Here is a 27994-nt window from a genome sequence, read left to right on the forward strand (position 1 = left end):
AAGGATTCAGTGAGTGATTGTATTGGGTTATGGGAGGATTGGTGACACCAAGAGGATATCCAAAGGGTTACATCGGGTATAGGGATAAATGGATTTACGTGAAGGAGAATAAACTGGTAGAAGGAAAAGACATCAAGATTACGACACATTACATTTTGGTGCATTCGTATTGTCATCGTAGTAAGGTAAGATTACCTGATTTAATAATATTACCACGCACGTGAAAAAAAAAAGTTTCCTGCCACATATACTCCCACCCAAATATCGTAAATTTTTAAACCCACTCTAATACCCCCCCCCCCCCGGTAATCTAAAATTCGTTCTCATGCCCCGTGAAAAAAAAAAATATATATCGCGTACGCTCCCACTTATTGACCGTTATACTAAAATCCCCACCACAAAAAAAAAAATGTATATACGCGACCCCCCACTGTTTCCCGTTATTTATTTATTTTTTTTTTCTTTTTTTTTTAACTTCCTCTACAAATAAATTATGTATCTAATAATAATAATAAAAGTAAACAAAAGAAAAAAAGAAACTAACTACGTTCATCGGCGAGTCATCCCGGAACCATAGTTTACAAATCCCCATTTAGAATTCCAGACTAATTATGTTATAATAAATCAAATTTTAATGTAATAATTAGTCAGCCCTCCGGAGAAATAAATAATTCCCATTTATTCCAGACTAATTATGTTATAATAAATTGAATTTTATTGTAATAATTAGTCGGCCCTCTGGAAAAATAAATAATTCCCATTTATTCCAGACTAATTATGTAACGATAGATTAAATCCTATTGTAATAATTAGTCGGCCCACCGGCAAAATTTCTATTCCCCTTAATCCCAGAACTAATTATGTTATAATAAATTTAATTTTATTGCAATAATTAGTCAGCCCTCCGGAGAAATAAATTTCCCATTTGAAATTCGACCAATTATGTTATGACAAATTAAATTTTATTGTAATAATTAGTCGGCCCTCCGGAAAAATAAATAATTCCCATTTATTCCAGACTAATTATGTTACGATAGATCAAATCCTATTGTAATAATTAGTCGGCCCACCGGAAAAATTTCTATTCCTCTTAATTACAGGACTAATTATGTTATAATAAATAAAATTTTATTGTAATAATTAGTCGGCCCTCCGGAAGAATAAATAATTCTCATTTATTCCAGACTAATTATGTTACGATAGATTAAATCCTATTGTAATAATTAGTCAGCCCACCGGAAAAATTTCTATTCCCCTTAATCCCAGGACTAATTATGTTATAATAAATTAAATTTTATTGTAATAATTAGTCAGCCCTCCGGAGAAATAAAATTTCCATTCAAAATCCGACTAATTATGTTGCGATAGATTAATTTTTATTGTGATGATTTGTCAGCCCTCCGGAGAAATAGAAGAATTTCCATTTATTAGACTAGTTATGCTGCGATAGATTAATTTTTATTGTGATAATTAGTCAGCCCTCCAGAGAAATATATAATTCCTATTTATTCTAGACTAATTATGTTGCAATAAATTAAATTTTGTTGTAATAGTTAGCCAGTCCACCGGAAAAATTGATTCCCAATTAACTCACAACTAATTGTGTGTGATCCATTGATTGTAATAATTAGTCAGCTTTTCGGTAAATTCAATTTACATTCTATGTTATTATATTTTATTTTTTTTTTTTATTTTTTTTTATTTATTATTTAAAATTAATTGAGTATAGAGAGTTAAGTAAAACTTTGTTGGAAGGAAAGGGAGTCATGCGCTCCTAAAGATTCCCCTCTTCTCCCGATGACGAGTAGGAGGTTATCCCCACTTGTGGCCAAAATTTCCCCCACCCTTAGAGCTGCTCGCTAACCACTATATAAGCTGGCGCAGGGCGTCCGACTAGTCAGTAGTTAATCGTGCGCGAACCTGTTAAGTCAAAAGACTATAAGTTCGGAATATTATATGTATCGCACCACGTATCCAAATATACTACGATACTTTCACAAGGGTTGTAAGGCCTTATGTTTGATACAGGGCTATCAAAGGATGTGGAGGATAGGTTGTAAATTGAAATAATAGGAATAACACTTTATATAAATCCAAACACTGTGGCTTATATTCTATTAATATATTCACTTTATTATTTCACTAAAATTATAATTAATTGTATTGTATATTGTATATTGAGTTGACTCTGAAAAGTGTTGTCATGGACAGACACTACTATTTTATATTGTGAGTATGAAGAAACCCCATTGTACGTGAATCAATATTAATTAGAGATGTTACGTAAACGAGTGTTAAAGAGCAACTGATTTCTCAGTTTGTTGAAAATTGTTAAGTCCAAAAAATGGGTGTGTACTTAGTTGAACTAATTTTTGACCAATTAAAACTAATTAACTTTAAGAGAGGGTAAAAAACTAGGTGTAGGTGGTGGGATTTTTAGACATAAAATTGGGCCTTGTGTGGTCCAAAGGGTGACATAAAAAATACCATGTGTAAACAAAAAATATAGATTTTACGACCGGAAAGTCCAAGACGTTTTCATGAATTTAGTTCATTTAAAAAAGATATAAATTTACTTTTTTATTGTCGACTTTACGATCATTCTGTGTATCGAAAATACGTTAGTGCAGTTGTTTGACAGATGTGAGATTTTCTCTAATTTTTGACAAATAATGTTTTAAAAAATATGTTATAATAGTACCAAACAGAAACTTGAGTTTATGGTTTTATTTGTTACGTGATTTTTACTCAAAAATCTATGCATGAGTTGACCATGTGTGGGAATATTCGAGTTTGTAAAAAAGCTATTAAAAGTACATAAATTAAATCGTTGTTTAAAATATTTTAGAAAAAATATAAACCAAAATTGTTAGTCATATGTTATTTGAAATTGCATGATCTCGTGATCTAGCCATAAAAAACAGAGTAATGTTTAAAACTTATTAAATTATTGTATTTTGTTTAAAAAATAAAAAGAATTAAAGTCTGGTCAGTTTGGGACCGACAGACATGTGGTTCGACCCGGAACATTTTCCCTCCGTTGAGAGGTCGGCCGATCAACTTAAATATCTAGAACAGAATAAAAGTGTTAGTAAATGTAAATTAATTTATTCTAAAGTTGTCATTCTGGGTCACAAGGAACCAAGGGTGCTGTTTGCTTGATGTTGCGTTTGTAGGTGACCGTACGGACAATACCATCTGTCCAAGATGCGATGGTTGATCATCTCGTTAAGATGTTCGTTGTGCCAACGTTGCCATAGTTCTTGTTTTGTATGTTTAATCAGTTGCCATCTAGACAACCTGTTCATAGTCATGTTGTTGTATTCAGAATTCTTTGTTGTTGTAAGAGCATGTCCAATTTTGTCAATAAATGGCCTGAGTTTAATCCATTTTCTCGTTTGCTTAAATTTTTTTTGATTTTTTAGAATTTTCAATTCATCAAAAATTATTTCTTTTTGTACTAGTTCAATTATTGAATTTGTAGTATATTTGATTATATTGTTTTCCACATAATCATTATCGTTGTTTGTTTTCATTTGTAAACCATATGCAATGTCATTTTGTAATTTATTCCAAGATAAATAAATAGCAAAAATGTTGTAATGTTTTTAATGTTAATAGTTACTTGTATTTGTGACGAAATTGTTGTAGTTTTGTTGAGACATGTGTTGACCTTGAGCTCAGGTAGATTGCAACCCTCAGTCATCTTGAAATTTGGCCAGCCATCTGGATCTTTAAACAGCCAAGACGGCCCATGTTGCCATGTTATTGTTTTGATGTGTATTTCTAGTAGTAGACCTCTTGAAATTAGGTCAGCTGTTTTGTCAGGTGTCTGTACATGACACTATTGTGTAGAATTTGTTTTTTCTTGTATTTTGGCAATTCTGTTTGCCTTGAATGTTTTCATAACACTTAGCTTCTTTTTTAACCGGTGTATGACAATTGTAGAGTTTGACCAAAGAAATGTGTCATCTATTGTTGTGTGTATTGCTTTAATTGTCGGTGTGTAAAGCGAAGCAAGTTTTGTCATTTTGTCAAATGTAATTGTTCTAATTGTGTAAACCATTGTGTTTGTAATAAATTTCCAATACATGTTAAGTGTTTTTATTGCACTGGAGACATTTAATTGTGATTGTGCATACTTTTTAGCCTCTGAAAGGCTTTCTAAGAGTCTAGGCTCATTGAATGTCCATTGGTGTATGTTTAACATACCTTGTTGTAATGAAGGAGTTAATTCATTTGTCTTGATAATATCAAACGCATTTTTCTGTAAAATATGGTGATATTTTCTTTCTTGTAAGTGTACTAAAAATTGTCTGAATAATTTCTCAATGTCACCAGTATGTATGTACTGGTGTAGTCTAAATCGAAGTGATAATGAGAAAATATCAATTTGTATTGTTGGGCCAACATCTAGTAATTCATTGAGTGAGTGCCCCTTGAAACTTGTGGTTGAGTCGTCGTACACGACTCGTACTTTTGTTGTTTGGCTTTCTTTTTTTATTACCGTATGATGTGGTAAATAAAAACCATCTTCTTGTAGTTGTTCTTTTAGTACTTCAGACCTGTGACTTAGGTATAAGCAGTCTTGAAGTATTGTGTTGTATTGCATTTTTAGTTCTGCATTGTTTTGTAACTTTCTTTTCATCGAATTAAGCCCTGTAATTGCTGTAGTTCGTGTCTCTCCAAATTGATCGACAGTTTGTTTAAATGGTAAGGTGACGACAGATCGACCTTCTTTGTTGTTTGTAACATGTTGTGGAAAGTATTCTTCACATGCTTGTTCATCTACGGTGAGATAACTTGTTTGTAATTTGTCTTTAATTTTCCCGAGTTTAGGTAAATTAAATTGTGTGTCTGATGTCAGGTGACAAGACACTTGCTTTGTGGATTTGTTTGTAGGTGCACTACCTCCGATGACCCATCCTAATTTTGTCTTTTGTAAAAATAAATCAGGGCCACCGTTCTTGGATAGATCTATCTGCCCTCGAGAGAACAGAGACATTGTAACACCTGCCCCTAATAAAATATCGACTGGTGCAGGCTTATGAAAATTAGGATCTGCTAATTTCATTGTTGTAGGAATATTAATATTCTTTTTGTTAATTTCTAGGTCAGGAACATTTTCAGATATCCGTGGAACCGTGAGAAATTTAAGTGTTCTTTCATATTTTGTGTTACATGATTGTATTGTAATAGTTACAACATGCTTTGAGGCTGTTAATGCTGTGTTCAACGCGCCTATTAATATTAAACATTTACTTTTTTCTAATTTTAATTTGTTTGCCATACCTTCTGTCATAAAATTAGCAGTTGAACATGTATCAAGTAGACATCGACATAGTATTTTTTCTCCGTCTGTATTGAGTACGTTGATCAATGCTGAGACGACTAAGACACTTGTTGTCAAGTTGACGACAAGTGCTACAGCACGTCCTGTAGGTATGCTGCTATGTTGTAGTCAAAGTTGTTTGTTTACATCTGTTTCTGGAACAAATGTTGTGTTGGCATGGTCAGACTCAGTGGTCGTTGGCCGATGCAACAGTGTATGGTGCCTCTTTTCGCAGGTGTGACACCCTGTAGACATGCAGTCTGTGACCCCGTGACCTTTTACAAGGCAATTTATACACAGTGAGGCCTTTCTTACGGAATTGTATCTTTCATCATGATTTTGTGTTTCGAAAATATCACATTTATAAATTGTATGATCTTCAGAGCATATTGGACAAGGACGGGATGTAGTCGTTGCCAATGATACTCCACCTTTCTTTATTTGAGGTTTTTCTACCTTTTCATTGTCATTTGTATTTGTTTCTTCTTTCAAAGCAAAATTGGCACATCTTGCTCGTTGTTCCAAAAAGTCTAACAAGTCAGAATATTTTGGTATTTCATGAGAATTGTGTGTCATTTTCCATGCAAAAATTGTTTCTTGATTTAATTTTAATAACATAAAATCAACTAGTGCTATGTCCCATGTATTATGTTTAACTTGTAAATTTTCTAATGCTTTAATACGTTGTCTGAATATATCTACTAACTCACCAAGAGCTGCAGGTGTATCTTTTTTCAACTTTGGATAATCTCTTATTGTCGACCAATGTCTGTGAGTCAAAAGACGTTTATCTTCATATTTGTTTTTTAATATTAACAATGCTGCATCATAATTAGCATCATTGGTTTCTAAATGTTTAATAAGTTCTAAGGCATTTTCTGTGAGTACATTTATCAAATGGTATAATTTTAATGTCTTGGACAATGAATTATTGTTGTGAATTACATTTTTAAATAAACTAAAAAATGCACCAAACTTGTCTTGTGTACCATCAAACTTTGGAATATGTATTTGTGGAACTGGAAACATCGTGTTCGTGTTGTTATTTGTATTTGTAGACATTGTATTATTTGCAATAGTATTGTTGCGTAATAATTTTGTTGCTTCAGCAACAGCTGAAAAATACGAGTTTTGAATTGTAAGCTTCTCTGGAGCTTCTGTTTCTTCATCAATTTCTTCTAATTGATCTTGTATATCCTCGAAAACATAAAAACGTTTTCGAAGTGTTTTAAGCACTACTTCAAACTCGTCTGGATCAAATCGATCTTGATTAAGTTTGATTCTATCCATTCTTTTTGTAAAGTCTGTAATTGATTTTTTAAACATCCCACGTTGTCTGTGAAAATTTTTAACTTTGTCTTGTAACGCTTTGGCACTTGTTTCAACCATTGTAAATAGAGTGCTGTGACTCTCACTTTATTGTAATTACTTCGACTTGTGTCGCAGGTAAAAATTCACTTGATGAATCCGGCTCGAAGGACCAAAAAATGTATCGCACCACGTATCCAAATATACTACGATAATTTCACGAGGGTTGTAAGGCCTTATGTTTGATACAAGGCTATCAAAAGATGTGGAGGATAGGTTGTAAATTGAAATAATAGGAATAACACTTTAAATAAATTCAAACACTGTGGCTTAAATTCTATTAATATATTCACTTTATTATTTCACTAAAATTATAATTAATTGTATTGTATATTGTATATTGAGTTGACTCTAAAAAGTGTTGTCATGGACAGACACTACTATTTTATATTGTAAGTATGAAGAAACCCCATTGTACGTGAATCAATATTAATTAGAGATGTTACGTAAACGAGTGTTGAAGAGCAACTGATTTCTCAGTTTGTTGAAAATTGTTAAGTCCAAAAAATGGGTGTGTATTTAGTTAAAAAATTAGTTTCAATTGGTTAAAAATTAGTTCAAGAGAGGGTAAAAAACTAGGTGTAAGTGGTGGGATTTTTAGACATAAAATTGGGCCTTGTGTGGTCCAAAGGGTGACATAAAAAATACCATGTGTTAACAAAAAATATAGATTTTACGACCGGAAAGTCCAAGACGTTTTCATGAATTTAGGTTATTTAAAAAAGATATAAATTTGACAAATAATGTTTTAAAAAATATGTTATAATAGTACCAAAGAGAAACTTGAGTTTATGGTTTCATTTGTTACGTGATTTTCACTCAAAAAATCTATGCATGAGTTGACCATGTGTGGGAATATTCGAGTTTGTGAAAAAGCTATTAAAAAGTACAGAAATTAAATCGTTGTTTAAAGTATTTTAGAAAAAATATAAAATCAAAGTGTTAGTCATATCTTATTCTAAAGTTTGTCGTTTCACGAAGTAGCCATAAAAAACAGAGTAATGTTTAAAACTTATCAACTTATTGTATTTTGTTTAAAAAATAAAAGAATTAAAGTCTGGTCGGTTTGTGACCGACAGACATGTGGTTCGACTCGGAACATTATATGTGCAGTTTATTACTTTGAAAGAATTATCTGAGTAACATTAGATTTCGAGTTGTTGTTTATCTTATTTGTGTTTAACTCGTTGTTGACTTCCCCATTATCTATTGCTTTACCTGCGTCAAGTAAATTGCTTTAACCTTACGTCTCCTACACACGATCTTTACGGTGATATTATGGGTGATAAGGAGATATCCTCACCCCCTGGACCATCAGGTACCATATCCAAACGTAGAGGGCGGAAACCCAAAGCCCAGCCAGATCAACTTCAAGTTGTAGAGACCCCAGCAGATTCAACGAGCGAAAGAGACTTCCCTCTTAAGAGAAACACCCGCGGCCGTAAGAAAATAACCGGGAATCCCCCTGTTAACATTTTTGTCTCAGGCCCTTCACCAGAGGATCTTGGAGCTGCATCCAGACCACCTGGCGAAGACCGTGCTTCTACCCCACCTTTTCAGGACGCGGCCCAAGGAACTGACCAAGTTTCGCCCCCATTGGTCATTACTCATGAACCCCCTAAAAAGACTGCTGCTAAACCACCCCCAAAGCCAGTCACCAAAGACCCTGCAGTCTATCGAAGTACAATTGGGTCTAGGTATTTGGCCACCCACAAGAACATTGACCCATTTGCTTTAACCCCTAACCCTGCAAACGATCACGAGCTCCACGCTGGCAGTGGTTACCGTAGTGACTGCCGCTTATGCGTGACTGAACGTTTTAATAATATATTACGTACTCGGTACGCCGGTCTAGACGATGACGCCCCAAACAATGAGCCTGCCTCACCCGCCCGTGCCAATCCACCTCAGGGAGGATTAAACCTCAACCCACCCGCGCGAACTGAACCCCGCTATCCGACACCTAGACGCGTAATTACGCCCTCGGTTGAACATCTTCGGATTTCTGAAAGCAGTGCCCACAACCACAGCATGCCCAATTTATTACGTATTTTGGAAGGTGGAGGTTGACTTGTTCCGGCCATCCAAGCGAAGATGTAGAAGAATTTTTGTATCGAGTGAAACAAGCGAGGTTGTGCACAGGCGCGAGTGATCGTGAACTATTGCAGACCTTGTCCTTCTGTATGAAAGGTCCAGCCCTAACTTGGTACATGACGCATGAAGCTGAGTTTGATTCTTGGTTGGCCGCAAAGGCAACAAGTTTCGCGCCAGTTTTTCCGACACTGATTATCAACGAGCATTGCGCGAAGAGATCGACAAACGCGTTCAGGGCCCAAACGAGTTAGTCCGAAGCTTTATATCGTGTATGCGTGGTCTATTTCAAAAAACGGATCCACCCTGGTCGGAATCAGAGCGCGTACATTACACTGTCCGTAATATGTTGCCCATCTTCCAACGCCAAATTTCACCCCGAGATTTCCCAACAATGTGGGAAGTAGAATTGGAAGCATTGCGTCAAGAAAAGATTACGTAATCTGCCCAACAACGCTGATTACCACCTTGACCCGAGCAGTCGTTGTGTCCCAGTTTCGCCAGCCCATCATTCCGTTCACATCCAAACCCCGTTCTACGTCAAGGTGTTCTTCGTTCCTTGGTAGAAGAGGAGTCATCCATACAAGGAAACAAGGAACACGGTTTGTTGATGGAGGATGAATTACTGTCCACTCTGGGTGACTTACTCCAGAAAAGGAAAGAAGTCACCTGGCCCAAGGATCGCAACGTCACGTTTGCCACCCCAATCGCGGATTTTTCTGAATCAGGTCCAAGTCCTGTAGCTGTATCTAACTTTCAGCCTTCTCATTGAGTAGAATGTTGGAATTGTAAGCAACCTGGTCATATCTTTAGCGATCGTCAGGAACCTCGAAGAAGATTTTGTTATCGCTGCCGTCGACCGGATGTCACGTTGGTTACGTGCCTATTTTGCAATCCGGGAAACGACAGCGGGAGAGCATAACTTCGGCACATGCAGCTCCCGTTTTAACCCCGCCGATTAAAAACCCACCATTGAAATCAGCTGAGGCTACCCAGGCCCCACGGGCATCTGATGTGGTTAAAATTGATCACCCAAGGAGTTGGTGAAGTTAGTGCTTAAACCGTCTGGCTTGGTAGAAACTCCAGCAGAGACGTTGGCAGCTCCACCAACCCAGTTCCCCAAACTTCGCGCCTTTCATCTTAATATAATAGTTGGACCGGTAATAATCGAACCTTTGCTGGGCTCAAAACGTCCCAACTCCTTATCCACTCCGGTTTCAAACAACGTGATGTACTCCCGCGACATGTTATGACTGCGTCGGGTCATCTCAAAACAATTAATACCGTGGTTACAATCCAAGTTGAAGTTGAAGGTAAATCCACCCCTATGGACGCATTGATTTTACCCACCTTATCCGAGGACTTTATCCTAGGGTTAGACTTTCTACCAGCCACCGGAATGGTCATTGATTTCAGCGACCGATCATGGTATTATCATGACAATCTGGAGCGAAAGTTCTTGTTTGTGCCCGTTGATAAGGTAGCTCAGGTCGTACAAATGAACGGTCTCAGTACCCTTACTCCCCACGAAGAGCTTCAATTGGAACAGTTCTTAGCCAAAGAACTACCCCCCGTTCTAATTGATGACTATATATTCCCCATATCCCAACTCACACAACACATTGACGTAGGTGGAAGCCCCCCCATTAGACAAAAGCCCTATCGTGCTAACCCAGCAATGTGTGGTGTTATGAGAGAAAAGGTAGACTAAATGATGAAAACCGGAATAATTGCAGCTTCACAGAGTGAATGGGCGCGCCCCGTTGTTCTAGTTCCAAAAGGAAAAAGTAACTATCGGTTTTGCGTTGATTATCGTAACGTAAACGCGGTGACGAAGAAGGATGCATATCCAATCCCCGATATGTCTTCTATCCTGAACGAGCTACGTCAAGCCCATTTTATCACCACCATCGATTTATCACAAGCTTTCTTTCAAATTGCCCTAACACCCGAATCACGGGAGATAACTGCCTTTGTCGTCCCTGGCTACGGCCGGGTAAACCGTAGCCTCAAGACTATGCTTCGTGCATTTCTTGATGGCAATCACCGTGACTGGGATCACTATTTGCCCGAGTTTAGGTTTGCCTATAACACGGCTTGCCACGACTCTCTCTATCACTCCGTTTGCCAACGCTGGGTACGAACCTCGTCAGCCCCATACCTTTCGTAACCAAGTCGATGATGGCCTGCTTGTCACCCCCATCCCCATGACCGAATGGAATAAGAGAATGAAAAGACTCAACGTCCTACGCTAAGCCCTAATCTATGCTCGAAGTGAGGCTGAACTGAAGCAGTCTACCCAATATAATACCCACCGCCGCAAAGTCGAATTTGACGTTGGAGAATTAGTGCTCAAACGAACCCACCCTTTGTCTAACGACCCCAAATTTTATTCAGCCGGCTTAGAAAAGCCATTTGAAGGCCCCTTTATAATCACCTAAAACTTCTCAGCCACCCGTTATGAGGTTTCCGATTTTTCTGGTGTCATCCGAGGTGAAGTATCCATATCAGACTTGAAGCCTTGGGTAAAGGCAGTGGATCAGAAAGTAGTTAAAGGCCCACTCACACCTAGTAATTAACCATGTTATACCCTGCTTTGGGAAACCTAGTAGGAGACATCCCGGGTGACCCATTAAACTTAATTATGCAAATTACTAATTTCTACTGTTGATGAAATTTAGCTGGAACAAGCTGAAGTGGGAGTTACGGAACCAGTGTTACTCGCTACAGTTGAGACCACACCACCAGCACCATTGATTGATGAGATGCAGCATCAAAATGAAACCACACCACCAATATTGTCATCTGCAGAGGGTTCGATGCCACACGAGATGGTTACATCAGCTGATGTGAATACTGTTACAACACCCACCATCACACCACGTCAGCCAGTTGCTGGCAAAGATCTAGCAAAGCTTGCAGACAGCGGAGCTGGTATTCTCAGTGACGTTAGCGAATCGTAGTTTAGTTTCAGCGACGGAGAGGTAGGGGATATTGCGTTTGAACACAACAATGACGAATTGATGTGGCCCACTAATCCACCCCTTCCCGAAGCAGTTGTGGAGTCATCCCCTGCAGGCCTTCAACCAACCCCCCGAAGCTCACTAGACGCTAATTGCCTTGACCTCGGCCTCTTATTTGGAAAAGATTTCAAGGAGATAGTAAGTTCGGAGCCATCCACTGTCCGAATATCTGCCTCGAAATTCGATTCGCTGGACCCACGACCAGGTGATAACTATCATTTTACCTTTGGTAATTTCGATAAGCCCCTCGATTTTGCAGCCGCCCGACGACTCAGTGATCCTGAATTTTATTTGGACGAGAATCTCAAGATCGTCCGTAGAGTCCAAACCCCTTACTGTGTGGAGTCATCCCCAGTAAGTTCCCCAGAAAAACCCCCAGAACCTCATAACAGTGTTCCTACTCTCATTGTGGAGCAGTCACCAGCTGCGAGCTCATCCGCTGGTGATGGTTCTCCAGGAACCTGTAGTGCTGCTAGTCACTCTTCTGGTGCGATTCCCAAAGTTCAACCCCCATCCCCCATCAAAACCAAGAGGACTCGTATCCGCTGCAGCTTGTGTCACGGCCGTAGCCACCTCTGCAACAATTGCCCCGACCGTCCACTTGAGCTTATTGATGAGGTAAGCTCACCCCGATCCGTCGACTCAGGTGTGGACGCCCGCTCGGTCCTCTCCGATAAAACATCACCAAGCCCCACTCCCCCTGCAATCTCAGCTCTAATGAGCCTAAAGTTACCACCAATTTTGCTCAACCCTTTTGTAGCCAAGTTATTGTTGCCTTAAAACGCACGAAGAGGGTCAAAGCAGGGTTACCGTTCAGGACCTTGGCGTCCAACCAAACGATCTGATAATCCAAGGGCATATGAACCCAAATGCAGGGATTTCGATTGCCTTTGGAGAGATCCGAGGTATCCAGGTCCTGGACCTAATGACCTCGCTCCATGTCGTGATCCCAAATGTAAATTGCGTCGTCACTGAGGATATCTTTATTTATATATTTTTTTGTTTAGTCAGTATTGTGATAAGGTGATACGTGGTTGGACCACGTATGAAAAAAAAAATCAATATTACAGTTGCTGAAGCAACTGTGCCTTCCCTGCGGGGGGAATTTTAATTTCTTCTTCAATATATATTGAAATTCATGACTACAAATTTATTTCATTCTCTATTGTTACAATGATTATTGTTACAGCTAAAATTTATTTAATTTTCATTCATTTTGCTTGTTCCTTCTAATGGGTCATCTCTATGTCCAGAATCGCTTTCTCCTAACCTTTTAAACTCTCTGTTTTTATTCATTTCGTTGTACTATGATTTTAGCCTGTCAATGTTAAATATTTATTACAAAATTGTCGAGTTCGATTTTATTTATTCTATTTACTTTTTTCTCTCAGTTGAATCAGGGTTTAACGTTTTAGTTGTTGCTGAAGTCGTCATTATATTTTAAATTTTTTTATATTCATTTATTTTCAATTCCATTAATACTAGCACATCACCCTTTTTTCCCTAGAAATTTTCTGCCTTTTCATTCCATATAGTTAGTTCAATCTAAAATATATTTTCTTTGGTAAATTTATTATCTTTATTTAGTTTAATCAAACTTTTGTTCATTTAAATTTTATTTTACTTCATAATCACTGTCGTCTGCTAATGTTATTGTTCTTTATTTTAATAACCGTCCTGACATTGCATATATAAATTCCACTTTATTTATTGCTATTATGATTGCGATGATATCTAAATACTGTCATTATTACTATTGAATAATTTTCTTTTTTTTTTTTTTTTTTTTTGCTAAAATTATTTTGCCTGCAAATGAATTAATTGGTAGATGTACAATTTCTTGTATTTTTTTAAACTCGAAATTAATGTTTGGTATATTTTTATTTTCCTCATCGTCATCGAATTTTATATTAGCTTCTACTGGTATCATTATTTCTTTATTATTTATTGATGGGTATTGTTCATTAATTTTTCGCAATAATCCTCCAGTGATCGTATATATTTTGTTTAAATTGAATATTTAATAATTTATCATGTTAATAAATTTTTTTAAAATCTTTTTGTTGAAAAATCTTGTTGAAAAATATGATTTTTCCATGATATTTTGCTATACTTTTCTTTTTTTTTAACTGATATTTTCCTAATATTTTCCTATAATTATCGTATTTTTCTTTATATTCAGTGATTTTTCTATATTTTTGTTTATTCGTTTATATATTCTTTATTTTCCTATATTTTTCTTCATTTTCCATATTCATCGTGTTTAGATTGATTAAGGGACTTAGAAAATTTTCAGGGGGGGGGGCATAATTGATATGTCCTTATTTATCGTTTTTTTCTTCATATTCAGTCACTTTCCTATATTTTCTTTTATATTCACTGATATTTTCCCATATTTATCGTTTTTTCTTTATATTCACTGATTTTTCTTCGATATTTTCCTATACATATGTATGGTATTTTTCTTCATATTCAGTGATTTTTCTTTCATATTTACTGACATTTTCTATATTTATCGTATTTTTCTTTATATTCAGTTTTCCTTGATATTTTCTCATAATTATGAGAGTTTTCTTTATATTTACCCCTTTTTTTCATATTTACTGAAATTTTTCCATATTTATCGATTTTTTCTTCATATTCAGCAATTTTTTCTTTATATTCAGTAATTTTTCCTCTATATTTGCTGATATTTTCCCATATTTATTCCCTTTTTTTTCTTTATATTCCCTTATTTTTCTTTGATATTTTTCTAGTTTTTTTCTACATTGTTCTTTACATTTACTGATATTTTCCCATATGTATCATATTTTTCTTCATATTCAGTGATTTTTCCTTCATATTTACTGATATTTCCCTGATATTTTTCCATAATTATAAGAGTTTTCTTTATATTTAGCGCTTTTTTTGTTATATTTACTGATATTTCTCCATATTTATCGGTTTTTTCTTTATATTTAGTAATTTTTCCTTCATATTTACTGATATTTTCTCATATTTATCGTTTTTCTTCTTTATATTCAGTAATTTTTCTATATTTTCTTTCATATTTAATTTTTTCAAATATCAGTTTTTTCGTTAAGACTCGAAGTCAGGTCTCATAATGTTTATATTTGTGTTCAAATAATGAATAATATTTTATAATTTTTGATAAAACTTAACATCATAATTAATATTAATTTTGATACTTAAATTGTTTTTTTATAATAAATAATCTTGTTGTTTGTGTGCCATAATTATTGTCTTGTCAAGTAATTTATTGTGTTACCCTTGATTTTACCTTTTCAGTGACTTAATTTTAATATTCTTTACTCGGCCCTCTCTCCACGAACCAGAACACTGAACGACCCCGGCAAACCCCTCAACTTAGTTTTAGAATTATATTTTCAGGAACGGATCAACATCAATGAATATTGTTGCACTAATTGAATTAATTGGATTATTTGGATTTTCGTGCTTATTGTGATTATTTTGCTATTTGGTATTTGGTAATTGGTATTTGGTTATTTGGCTATTCGTCTATTTGGTTATTTGGTTAGTTTTAGTGACGTTTTTCCGGTAAGTTTTAGCGTCGTAGAATAAAATTTACCGTCCCCCCCTTTGTCTGAAATAATTCGTTGATCCGCGACCCGAACCAAATTCTAGAATTGAGTGAAAAGGTAACATGTCACGTTACAAACATTAATTTGGTCATCTACATCCAGCTACATCATCTCCTTGACCTGGTGATCTAACAATTTTTCTGGCACGCCCTTTTTATATATAACAGTGCCCAACACTATCGATCGACCTACCATTTATTCTGATCAAACATAGATGGGGTATACGTACGCTCCTATTTATCGACAATAGGGTATTAAATATATTTTTATTTTTGGATGTTTACAAAACATTAACCTGCAATATTACCATGGCAACCGTCAGATCACCAAACAGGCGTAGCCTGTCTCTTGATTTATCTGATGATACTCCAATCAATGTTAATGCTGTAACTGGCACAAAACCACTAAAGTTGGACACCAAATTTTGTGCTGATATTATGAAAATCACAAGGACAGTTGGTCGACCACCAAAAAAAAGCTGAGCTGTCACTAATTGACCAACTAAAAAATATGATGGATGCCCAGACTGAATCCATGATCTCAGCTATTACTGCATCTGCAGCAGCCTCAAATAAGAAGATTGACTCTCTAACATCGCAAGTCACTGTATCAACTAATGAAATTAACCAAAAAATCAAGAATATTGATGCTGATATTAAACGAACCAAACAAACTGTTGCCGTTATATCTGCAGCTGTCGACCAAGAGAATTATTTTTGCAGCACTTTTTCATGGCCAAGAGCAAGCGTCTCTTACCAGAATGGATGGACAAGCTATACATCACCAACGACTTCTCTCCAGCTCAACTCAAACAACGCAACCAACTCAAAGAACAGCTAGTACAATCGGGTGCTCAAAATTCAACCATAAAATTGTTGAATGGTCAGTTCAGAATCATCACGCTGAAACACCGCAACACCACCAACTGAAATCCAACAGCATCATCAGCAACATTGATCAAATCAATTTCTGCCAATATAACCAATTTTTACCTAACTCAACTATTTTTAATAACTCAAACTTAACATCTTCTAAGTACTGCATAAATCCTTACTCTTCTAATTCATCATCAACAATTAATAATGATTATAATCTTCAATATGATCATCATAACTATCCTGAATTAAATATATATTACCAGAATGCACGTAGCATAAAAAAAAAAAAAAGGCTAATGAGTTATTGTTAAATTCATCACATTGTAATCATGACATTATTATTATTACAGAGTCTTGGCTTCACGACTCGTTATCGTCCAGCCACTACTTTGACAGTTCATTATACTATGTTTATAAAAAGGATAGATCAAGTGTAACTAAAACTCGAGGTGGAGGAGTTTTAGTTGCACTAAATAATAAATTAAAAATACATCATATGATTAACCTACCTCAGGAAATTAGTGAACTCAGGGAGATTGGAATACTTGGTGTATTTACGGAATATCTTAATATTAACTATAAAATTTTTACTTTATATGTCCCTCCGGACATCATTAATAGTAACAGCAAGTTATTTATTAAATTTCTAAAACACTTTCAAAATTATTTACTTAAAACCAAGGGTAACATCATCATAGCAGGCGATTTCAATCTTCCTAGTTACACTTATAGTAGTAATAGCAATTCAAAATAGCTCGGAATGATCATTTTCATCGAAAAAAATTAAAAGTTATTGTTTCTGTTAACGTAATGTCTTAATTCATGTCAAGTTGATTCAGTTATTGACGATTTTATTTATTTTGTTGAAGATTTTTATTTTTAAAATACCAAAAAATTGTTGCTCTTACGGATAAAATTTATCAAATAAATTAAAATTAAATTATAAAATATTTATACATGTGCCGCACTTTATTCATTCATATGCCATACTTGCAAAAAAAAAAAATTATTATTTTAGCATCGGATTTATTTAATGTACATTATCCGTACATATGCCATATTTTATGCGCACGTATGCCGTACTTGGTAAAAAAAAAAAAAAAAATTGTTTTAGCATAGTATTTATTGGCCGTACCTAAACCGCACTTAATCCGTACGTATGCCATTTTGGCAAAAAAAGAAAAAAAAACTGCTCGAGCATAGTATTTATATGCCGTACTTAACCTGACCGTATTCCGTACTTGGTAGAAAAAAATAATTAATTTAGCATTTTATTTATCTGCCGTACTTTATCGGAACATATGCTGTACTTTATCCGTACGTATGCTATTTTTGCAAGAAATAAAATAATAACTGATGAAGCATCGCATTTATCTAACGTAATTTATCCGTACATATGCCGTACTTGGAAAAAAAATTCATTATTTCTAGGATAATATTTAATTTTCCGTACCTACGCCGCACTTTTTTCGTGAGTATCCTATGCTTGCAAAAAAAAAAAAAAAAAAATGATCGAGCATCGAATTTATTTGCCGTACTTCATCCGTACAGAAGCCGTACTTTATCTGTACTTTATAGTAATTTTCTTCCGTACATAACCCGTCCGTATGCCGTAGTTTATCCACAGGTATGCCGTACTTTGTACAATGAAATAATTATTTTAGCATCTTATTTATCTGCCGTACTTTATCCGTACGTATGCCGTACCTTATCCGCCCGTATGCCATTTTTGCAAAAAAGAAAAAAATTAATTATTTTAGCATTTCAATTATCTGCCGTATTTTATCCGTACATATGCCGTACTTTATCTGTACTTTATAGTATTCATCTGCACATTGATAGATAGAATATAAAAGGTAATATTTTTGTAATGAACAAAAAAGGTATTAGGTATTCAAACAATAATATCAGTAAAAATATTTTTTTTAATTAGAATTTATATGGTATGTGACAAGCATCTAAACTGCAAGCTATCTTTGTATCATTTTGTCAAATAATTATTATAATAAATAATAAAAAAAATATGTCAAAAAAATATATTAAAAAAAACTAATAAAAATGTCTTTATTTCTGTTACAAAATAATTGCTAACATAACCTCATATATTAGGTACAGTTGTTTTTAACAACTTCTACAGTCACTCTAATTATTCACAATAGACATACATATGTCATAACTTATAATCATATACATCGATGTGAACTCCAATGTAACACAAAAAAAATGAGCTCTCTAGTCATGAATAACATTCAGCGGGGGTCGACAAGAAGTTTTTCAAGCGCCACCATCAGAAAAAAAAGCCCTAAAGTGTAAAATTTATTTTGCTCTGTTAATTGGACTGCCGAAAGTCGTCGAATTACCCATCACTGCCCACGAGTAGAGCTTGGCTGCGTTCTTTGGCCAGTTTTTTTTCACGCATTCTGACCGTGCAGTTGCGCAGAAGTAGAGGAATCAAGTAAAATTTTTAAAATATATATGTGTGCGTTACACACACTTACAAACACTTGAGAGCTCACGTGCTTTTCAAGCTTTTGCGCAAATGCGTGGTCATGATGCGCTAAAAAAAATTGACGAAAGAACGCTGCCCTTATACCCACTCTACCCGCGAACCACGCACACATGCACACATGTCTTGAATATAATACATATCATATATGAATGTTGACTTTAACAGTCTAAATTCATTCTTCAATTATTTGCAACCAATAATTTTATTTATCATAGAAAATATTGCCGAGACATTAATCTAAACTCTTAATTTAATTATTTGGTTTCATCCTTTTCTTAGCAAAATTTGCCAATAGCTATTTAATTCATTAATTAAGGCAAAAATAGCTAAGAGAGGGATGTAACCAAATGAATAACTTAACAGTCTAAAATAATTCCTCAATTATTCGCCGCAAATATTTTAATTTATTCTAAAAAATATTGCCGAGAAATTAATCTAAGCTCTCAATTTATTTATTTGGTTACATCCTTTCCTTAGCTATTTTTGCCATAATTTATTAATTTAAAACCCTGGTGAAAATATTTCTCCGAATTTTTCCGAATTTCTCTGTGATAACTCCGAATTTCTCTAATTATTAATTGTTACATAACGCAAAGCATAATGGTGTGAATTTTTTATGAAAAAAATGAAAATTCGAAGACGCTTTTTTTTAAAAAAGTTGATATACCTGAGGTACTTGGTCTACAAAACTCCCGTGATCGTTTCATCAAATTGATGAATGTGGGATAATAAGTGGAAAAATTTCCCCTCGTCGTTGATTTCGAAAAAATTTCTCTGCGGTAAAATTTTTTTTTTTCACACGTTTCTTCGCGTATTTTTATCGCGGAGAAATATTTTCGAACGTTTCTCCACCCAAGTCCATTCGGAGGAAATTCGTAAAAAAATTTTGATACCTCTCTCTACTCATTTCTCCTCATGGGTCAATTTGGGAGAGATTCGAAGTAATTGCGGAGAAATTCAGGAAAAATCGCGAAGAAATATTTTCACCAGGGAAACTATTGGCAAATGTATCTAAGGGAAGGATGCAAACAGATAAATAAATTATTTTGCAGTTTAAATTAATTCTTCGGCAATATTTTCTATTTTAAATCAAAACTATTGTGTCAAGTATCGAGGGATGTCATTTCTTGCAAATCTTTTTACAATTTTTTTAAGTTGAAACAAAAATTTTAATTTCAACGTGCTTTCAATCACACCCCTTTTAACAGTTGAATAGATAGATAAATCAATTAAATACTATACAAAAGTTTTCTTTAAATAAACTAATTCCTAGTATAAATTGATCCCACAGCAAAATTTTCTATAATAAATTGAAATAATTGTGGCCATGTGGCTGAGGAATTAATTTAGACTACAAATTATTTTATTTAGGTACATACATCAATTCTTTAGATACATTTGTCAATAGTTTTTCTATTAATCCATAATGGCAAATGTTGCTAAGAAAAGAATGTAACCGAGTAAATATTGCTACGAAATTAATCTAGACTGTTAATTAATTTATTCGCGGCTTCATTTTTTTCTTAGATACATTTGCCATAATTAATTAATTCAAAAAACTATTTGCCAATGTTGCTGAGAAAAAGATGTCACCAAATACATTTATTTATAATCTCAATTGACTCCACAGCCATTTTAAAATCATTGTGTTAAACGGCTGTGGAGTTAATTTAGATTATAAATTAATTTAGTTGGTCACATCCTTTCCTTAACTATTTCTGCTTTAATTATTTCTTAAAAATCTGTTAAGCGATTCAAAACAAATTGATAGCTGTTTCTAGTTCTAACCTTTTGTTTAACTTTGAAAAATTTATTTGCAGACACACAAATTAAACAAAGAAAAGAGATCCCACACACAAGTTCTGAAACAAAACAATTAATCTATTAATTAATTAAATTCAATTCATTTATTGTATAATATTTGTAATTAAAGTTAATTAAATCTAATGTCAACAGTATTTGCACTACAAACGACATAAAAAGTAAACAAACAGTAAATAAAAGATTACACGTGATACTGTCGTTCGAGTCCGATCCCAGCGCTCTTATTTACTCCGAAATGACGGCTTCAGTAAAAAAGCAAAGCTTACACTCCTTATTCACCTCCATGCCATCAATTCAGCAATTGAAAAATCGATATTTTAGGTGTTTTAGGTATTTTCGTTGCCGAACTCCGCTGACCATCTATCCAGCAATTTAAAAATCGATATTTTAGGTGTTTTCGTTGCCGAACTCCACTGACCATCTATTCAGCAATTTAAAAATCGATATTTTAAGTCTTTTCGTTGCTGAACTGCGCTGTCCATCTATTCAGCAATTTAAAAATCGTTTTATAGTGTTTTGAAAACCCTCAGATCCTCAAATCCTTAAACCCTCAAACCTCCGCCATCCATCAATTCGGAAATTTAAAAACAATTGAATTTTTTTTTTATTTCAGTTTGACATAAATATTGAACAGTCATTTAGATAATTTTTCCAATAATTGAAAACTAAAAAAAATAATGTCATGTGCTAGTACTGTCACTACAAGAAACAGCTTTTTCCTATGAAATTTTGGTCGGTATTACAGGGCGAAATTGCAGAGCGGAAAAAAATTTTTGAGGCATGTGGCCACTAGCATAGTTTTTCAACCAAGTGCTATGCCAAAGCACTTGTGTCACTATATCTCACTAGAAATTTACTAGAAAATGGCCGCCGACGACTATGCTAGAAAAATGCTGCACGCAGCATTTTAAGCATAGAACCGCTAACTTCACACTTGTTTTTTTTGATACAGCCAACATTAAAAAAATATAACAATAATGGTTAGCGTTGTTAATAAATTTGTTTGTTCATATTTACACATGTATAGTACATACTTAGAATGATTGACTGTCAAAATATCAAATTGTCAACAAATAAGGAAGGTTATATTTTTATTTATTTCTTATGTGTTTGTAAGCAAGTTGGTACAGCTGAAACAATTTCAAGAAACGATTAAAACGCCGCCCTACAGCCGTTATATGTGAACTGTTTCTTCCATAATGCTATGGCATAGAACTTGGTCGAAAAACTATGCTAGTGGCCACAAGCCTTCATTAAAGGAATGCACCCATTGGGTAAAATTTTATAGGAAAAATCTGTTTCTTGTAGTGGCAGTACTAGCACATGACATTATTTTTTTTGGCTTTCAATTATTGGAAGAATTACCTAAATGACTGTTCAATATTTATGTCAAACAGAAATTAAAAGAAAATTTACTTGTTGTAATTGCTTGTTATTGTCACATAAGTTGTACAAGATATTATCGTAAATGTTCAAAGTCTGGAAAATAACATAGAGGATTTTATCACTTCTATCGTTGTTTCTATTTCTAGTTTTTAGTCGGTATTACAGGGCGAAATGTCAGAGCGGAAAAAAAATTTTTATTACAGGAATGCACCCATTAAGTGCTTTTTTTTGTGTATTCATTTTTTTCCTGTTTGTTTTTGCAGATGCGCAGTCGAATGCGCAGTCAGCAAAAAGTCAATTTGCAACAGCGTAGGACATGAGGGGCTGAATCAGCCATGTTTCAATTATTATTTTTTGAGAATTATTCGTTCGACGCCACTGTTCTCTCCTCAAGTTTGCATGACATATGCATGTGCATGATCATGCGCAGTGAAGTGAAAAAAAATAAATACACCCAAGAAAGCAACTACAAAAAAAGCACCTATTAGAAGCGTTCTTCCGTCAAGTTTTTAATCACGCATCAAGACCGCACATTTGCACAAAAGCTAAAAAGCACGTGAGCTTTAAGCTAACAAAGGATAAACAATATGATATAAACCATAAACGTTTGTGTAATGTCGCAGATCCGCTAAATGCAAACGATGCTGCGTCAGTTAAAATTGTTCGCGAAATGATTCAAGAAGAAACGCGAGTGCTATATCATCTGACTGCATCATTGAAAGATAGTTGTGAAAATAATAGCATTATGATTGGTGGACTCGAATCAGCTTTTCAGGATCATGAAAATGAACATTCTATAAATGTTGATGCAGATTCAATTTATCAAAGCAAAAATTTTTATCAACTCATAGAATCTAGAGTTAGCACACTGGAAACTATGTACAAACGTATTTCCGATGTAGTCGAAAAATTAGATAATAAGAAAATTTTATAGAAGGGGAAGGTTGATTTTGAAAATTGTAGTGGGGGAGCTAGCATCAGGCAACACTCAGAACCATATATATTTTGCCAGTTGTGAAAAACGAACTCGACAGTCAAGATCGCAGTTGAAAAAATTAAAATGGCCATTTTTGTTGATTTCAAGGATTCAATGATTCAATTTTTATTATCAAAGAACAATTAGTAATGCAAACTTGAAGCTAGCAAGTGAAACTATCATTTTTGCTGCACCATGTGGAAAAGAAAATTTAATAAATGAGTATTGGAAGACTATTGAAAAAACTGTGACTAATGTGCATGGAATTTTATGGAGTGCTGGGGATGTTGACTATCGTGAAGTATCAAATATAATTAATGAAAAACTAGGTGGTGATTTGGAATTTATCTATGTAAAAGGTGCTGAGAAAAAAAAATGGCTATCAGAAATTTTGAAATCACAGACTGCAACAATCATCAACCTTGATGATCTTGATTGTCCACCAGATGAAAAATTATATAATCTACCAACATTGAGGCATATGACTTGTCATACAGAATGCATTAATTATATTTGTGCTGCTGAAAATGTAAATCGATACGAATATTGGTTTGCTAGAGCCTTTACATTTCGACCATCTCTTCGCAAGTCTATCATGTTCTATAGTATTGTCGAAAATTTGGCAGATATGTCTGCTAAAGATATTGCGCTGATTCCAACAATGGCAATCATCAAATTTTCCGCTCATGAAATAGATAAAGTCTGGGATAAGCTGTTCGAAAACCAGAAACAAAATCCTCAGGTTTCAGGATTGTGCAGATGTAGCAAGCATTCAATTGATTGTGGAGATGGTGATATAGCTGGATGTTTTTTTTATTTACTAATAAAAGACTGTGAGAAAAGTGCTGCAGAACAATCTTCTACTAAAATGATCATGTAAAAAAATTAATAAATAAATGAAAATTTAAAACGATGAAAAATTGTGTTGGAATGTGTATTTATTTCTTTTTTAATATTTCAATTATAAAATGAGTTTAGCATTAGAATTTCTTAAAACCAAGTTTAACCACGTTCAGACAAGTTTAAACATGTTTAGACAAGTTTAAACATGTTCAGACATGTTTGAGGAGTTGGACAGCTGCAAATAGTAAATAAGTTTTATTATTATCATGTATAAATACTAACTTACAATCATCCAAAACTTTTTCAACGAAACACATGACTCATTACAAATAATGAATCAGCCAACTCATAATCTTGAATAATTATTCAGCCTCTAACAGCAAAAATTTTTAGAAAAGTGACTCACAAAAAAAATATAAACCTAACCTAACCTAAGAAACATTTAAAGTGGGGATCGATTTTCCTTTAAAAGCTGCTGCCCAGAGCTGTAGAGCCACAGATCTCATCGAACCTTCTGAGCTAGCATCTCCAAGACAGTAAAAATAAAATTGGTAAATATTTTATACTTATATTATATTATTCATACGATTAAACATTTTATTCATGTAACCTCTCATTTATGTATTTATGCATTGTCGTATTATTATTCTTGCAATGATTCTGATTTTGTTTCATTTCCAACAGGCAACATGGACAAATTATATGCAGAAATGAACACTATTGAAGTATTACCATATCCTGCTACTATCCCAATCAAAAAGATTGAATTTGATTACTTATATTGTGTGACAAGTTCAAACACCATATGGAGATTCTATCATATTGGAGTTGGAGCGCAAATATTCAGTATTTCTACCAAAAAGACTTAGCAGTTTCATCACACAGAATTCAACAATTTTACCAGAGTTACTTAAATTCGTCAGACATGGATCGAACCATTTTGGATTCGAGAAACAAGAACAAAACAACATTGAAATGCTTAATTAAGGAGTAAATGTATAAATAATGTTAATAAATATATATATATATATCAAATACAACAAATTGTGTCTCATTTTTCATTTATTTTTTTATTCAATTATAGTTTTACATCAATTTTTTTTTTTCCTTTATATTATGTTAATTTCTGAATACTTGCACTGATAGGCTTATACTCTATAATACGATCATGTAGAATCAAACAATAAGCACTTGTTGCTGGAGGAAAGTTTTCCTTGGATTCAAATTCCAGTCGAACATCAACTGGTCCATATTTTATCATTTCATTTTGCCTGCTGCAATCGATGACAATTAATGGTGATTTTTCCAAAAATAATTTTTTTGATATTGCATAATTTATTTCTTTTTCATAAAATGTTTCACCAAGGTCCTTAAACATTTCATATAAAATTGAAAATTGATTTTTCCCAATATCAAGGTTCAAATTAGCATATAGATATGACACTGAATTGAGAAAAAGCTTGACATCTCGAATATTGCAATGCTCAAAATAAGCAGAGTTAGTAAATTTTTTCTTTTTTTTCTATTTTTATTATCTAAAATTTGTAAACATTACAAAAGAAAAAAAAACAAATTAATAATAAAATAAAGTAAACTGCGAAGACAATAACCTTGCAAAATTTAATAATAGTTAATTTATTTTAGTTTACAATTAATAATTAATAATTTTTTTTCCGTTTTTCTCTTTAGAATGCCAAAAAAATTATTTGCATTAGTAAAATGGACAGAAGGACAATATAACGGTTCATATACAGTTGGCATGGATGTCAATTGTATCAAGAAATTTGATGACAAAAAATTTATCAATGATCAGTATGACCCAGAACAACCATTTGTTATTGAATGGCGTGATTCAGCACGCAAACCACTTGGAGGCTGGTTACTGTATGAAGCTCATATTATTGCAATATCAGGTGAATGAAAAGTTATTATCTATGATTTTATGCAGTAAATTTTTTATTTGAATTTATGATATTTTTTTAATAAAAACTTTTAATATGTTTTCAGCTAGTATAAGTGTGTTGGAAAAAAAAATGAGCATCATTGATGGGTTTCAATCTCCTGACCGTACAATTAATCCAAAGTCTTTATCTATTGATGAATCAAGTACACCAAAAATGTCAAATAAAAAACAACTTAAAACTTCAGAGGTATAAACATTTAATAATAATGATAATAAGTGCTTTTAATATTAATTATGAAAAATTATTTATATTTTATTTAACAAAATTAATTGATTTCTTGTTATTTATTTATCATAAATTATAGGACATATAATATTTAATTATAATAATTTTTTTTTAACTCTTTTCCAGATCATTCACATCAATCTAAAAAATGATGATAAACAAAGAACAAGAAGAGAAAATATTGAAAGAATAGTACATACAATTAAACAAACAGTAAGTTAAAATTTTAATAGTTTTAGAATTCATTATTTACAATGGAAAAATCTACATTTAATTGATATTTTTGTTTCTTTCTTTTTTTTAGGTCAATTTGGAAAAAGAATATGATGAGAAAATATCAAGTGATAGAGATTCTAAAGATGAAATTGAGGAACGAAAAATAACAAATAAAAAGAAACCAATAGTGAGCCTAAATTTTAATAATTATATTCATTATCTACAATAAGGAAAATATATGTGTATTTATTGAAAACTTTAATTATTGAAAAATAATTATCAATTTTTTATTTTTTTTTTCTAGATCAATTTAGAACAGGAAAATAAAATTGAAAGAACCAACAATATAATTGAACCATCAGTAAGATGAAATTTCATTATTTACTATAAATAAAATATATATGTATATATTTTTAAATTTAATTATTGAGTATTAATCGAAAAAATAATTGACAATTTCTTTTTTTTTTTTTTCAAGATCAATTCGGAACAAGAAAATGATAACAAAATATCATGTGATGAAGATATTGATGAAAAAAATAACAACAGTATAATTGAACAATCAGTAAGATAAAAATTTTATTATTTTTGAAATTCATTACTTATTATGACATTTGTTTATATTTTAAAATTTGATTTTTTAAAAAAATCAGGAAATTAATTATTAGTTTTTGTTTTTCTAGATCAATTTGGAACAAGAATATGATGAACAAATATTGAGTGATCAACATTTTAATAATAACATTGATAAATCCAAAATAATAAAACAAAATGAGCCCTCAGTAAGTTCAAATTGTAATATTTCAATTACAATAAATAATTATTATTTAAATAATACGAGTAATAATAAAAATACTAAATTATATTTTTCTTTCTTTATTCAGAATAAATTAAAAACTAATGAGGATGTAAATGTTAGTAACAAACGGAAATCTAATAAAGAATATGTCACCAAAGAAGATTTAAAAAACTGTAAGTAATTTTAAATAATTTTTTTATATTAACCTTTAATTTATTATTGAACATTGATATGATATATTGATTGATTATGAATATTTTTTTGTAGTTGCAGCAGATCTTTTAACTCAGCTTGGAATTAATCCTCGTAAAAAATATAAAACATCAGATTCTACTGATGAAAATTCCAAAACTGATTCTAATATTAAGGTATTTTTTTGATGTTTTTTTTTTTATTTATATTATAATTTTATAATCAATTATAAAAAAAAGAATATTAATTGAATTTGTTTATTTTATTTTTTTTTTTAATAGCTAAAAGTTTTAGAATCAAAAGATAAAGAACATCAATTAGAAATTCCATATAATAAATGGAAAACCGCTAAAACTAAATCAACATGCACATCGATGACATGGTCATTAGTTTTGGCAGCGTTTGACCAAAAAACTTTGATTGCTAGTAATTATCATGGAGGTGCATCTAAAAAAATTAGCAATGATAAAAACCAAATTAAATTGAAGAGAGTTGACGAAAATATTATTCTTATTATAAAAGGTAAAATAATAACTAAATTTTTATAAACAATTATTACAGAATAAAATAAAATACAATTTTTTTTATTATTATTAAATATAAAATATCACTTACCTTTTTTTTTTTTTTTTATAGAAACTGTCAAGGATAAATTTTCAACACAATTCAATGCTGTATCTTTTGGTTCAAACATAAATACAAGATTGTCACAATTACGGAAAAATATACAACGACAACAGTTAATTTTTATATAATAAATAAAAAT

At 32.9% G+C, this 27994-nt stretch overlaps 2 protein-coding genes across 2 annotated transcripts; both read left to right on the forward strand.

Moving 5' to 3' along the window:
- The first annotated feature begins 23 nt into the window (after nucleotides 1-23).
- LOC122849275 lies at nucleotides 24-25559 on the forward strand. Its single transcript, XM_044147950.1, has 3 exons — nucleotides 24-185; nucleotides 11473-11775; nucleotides 25522-25559. The coding sequence occupies exons 1-2, from the start codon at nucleotides 30-32 to the stop codon at nucleotides 11752-11754; spliced, it is 438 nt and encodes a 145-aa protein (XP_044003885.1). The 5' UTR covers nucleotides 24-29; the 3' UTR covers nucleotides 11755-11775; nucleotides 25522-25559.
- LOC122850459 lies at nucleotides 22684-27983 on the forward strand. Its single transcript, XM_044149603.1, has 13 exons — nucleotides 22684-22892; nucleotides 23128-23865; nucleotides 25522-25745; nucleotides 25840-25982; nucleotides 26148-26234; nucleotides 26326-26424; nucleotides 26542-26598; nucleotides 26716-26802; nucleotides 26921-27019; nucleotides 27122-27209; nucleotides 27304-27404; nucleotides 27510-27750; nucleotides 27865-27983. Exons 1-13 carry the CDS (start codon nucleotides 22684-22686, stop codon nucleotides 27981-27983), a joined length of 2292 nt encoding a protein of 763 aa, XP_044005538.1.
- Nucleotides 27984-27994: the final 11 nt, after the last annotated feature.

The sequence above is a fragment of the Aphidius gifuensis genome, linkage group LG2 (genome assembly GCF_014905175.1).
Source record: "Aphidius gifuensis isolate YNYX2018 linkage group LG2, ASM1490517v1, whole genome shotgun sequence".
Lineage (NCBI taxonomy): Eukaryota > Metazoa > Arthropoda > Insecta > Hymenoptera > Braconidae > Aphidius > Aphidius gifuensis.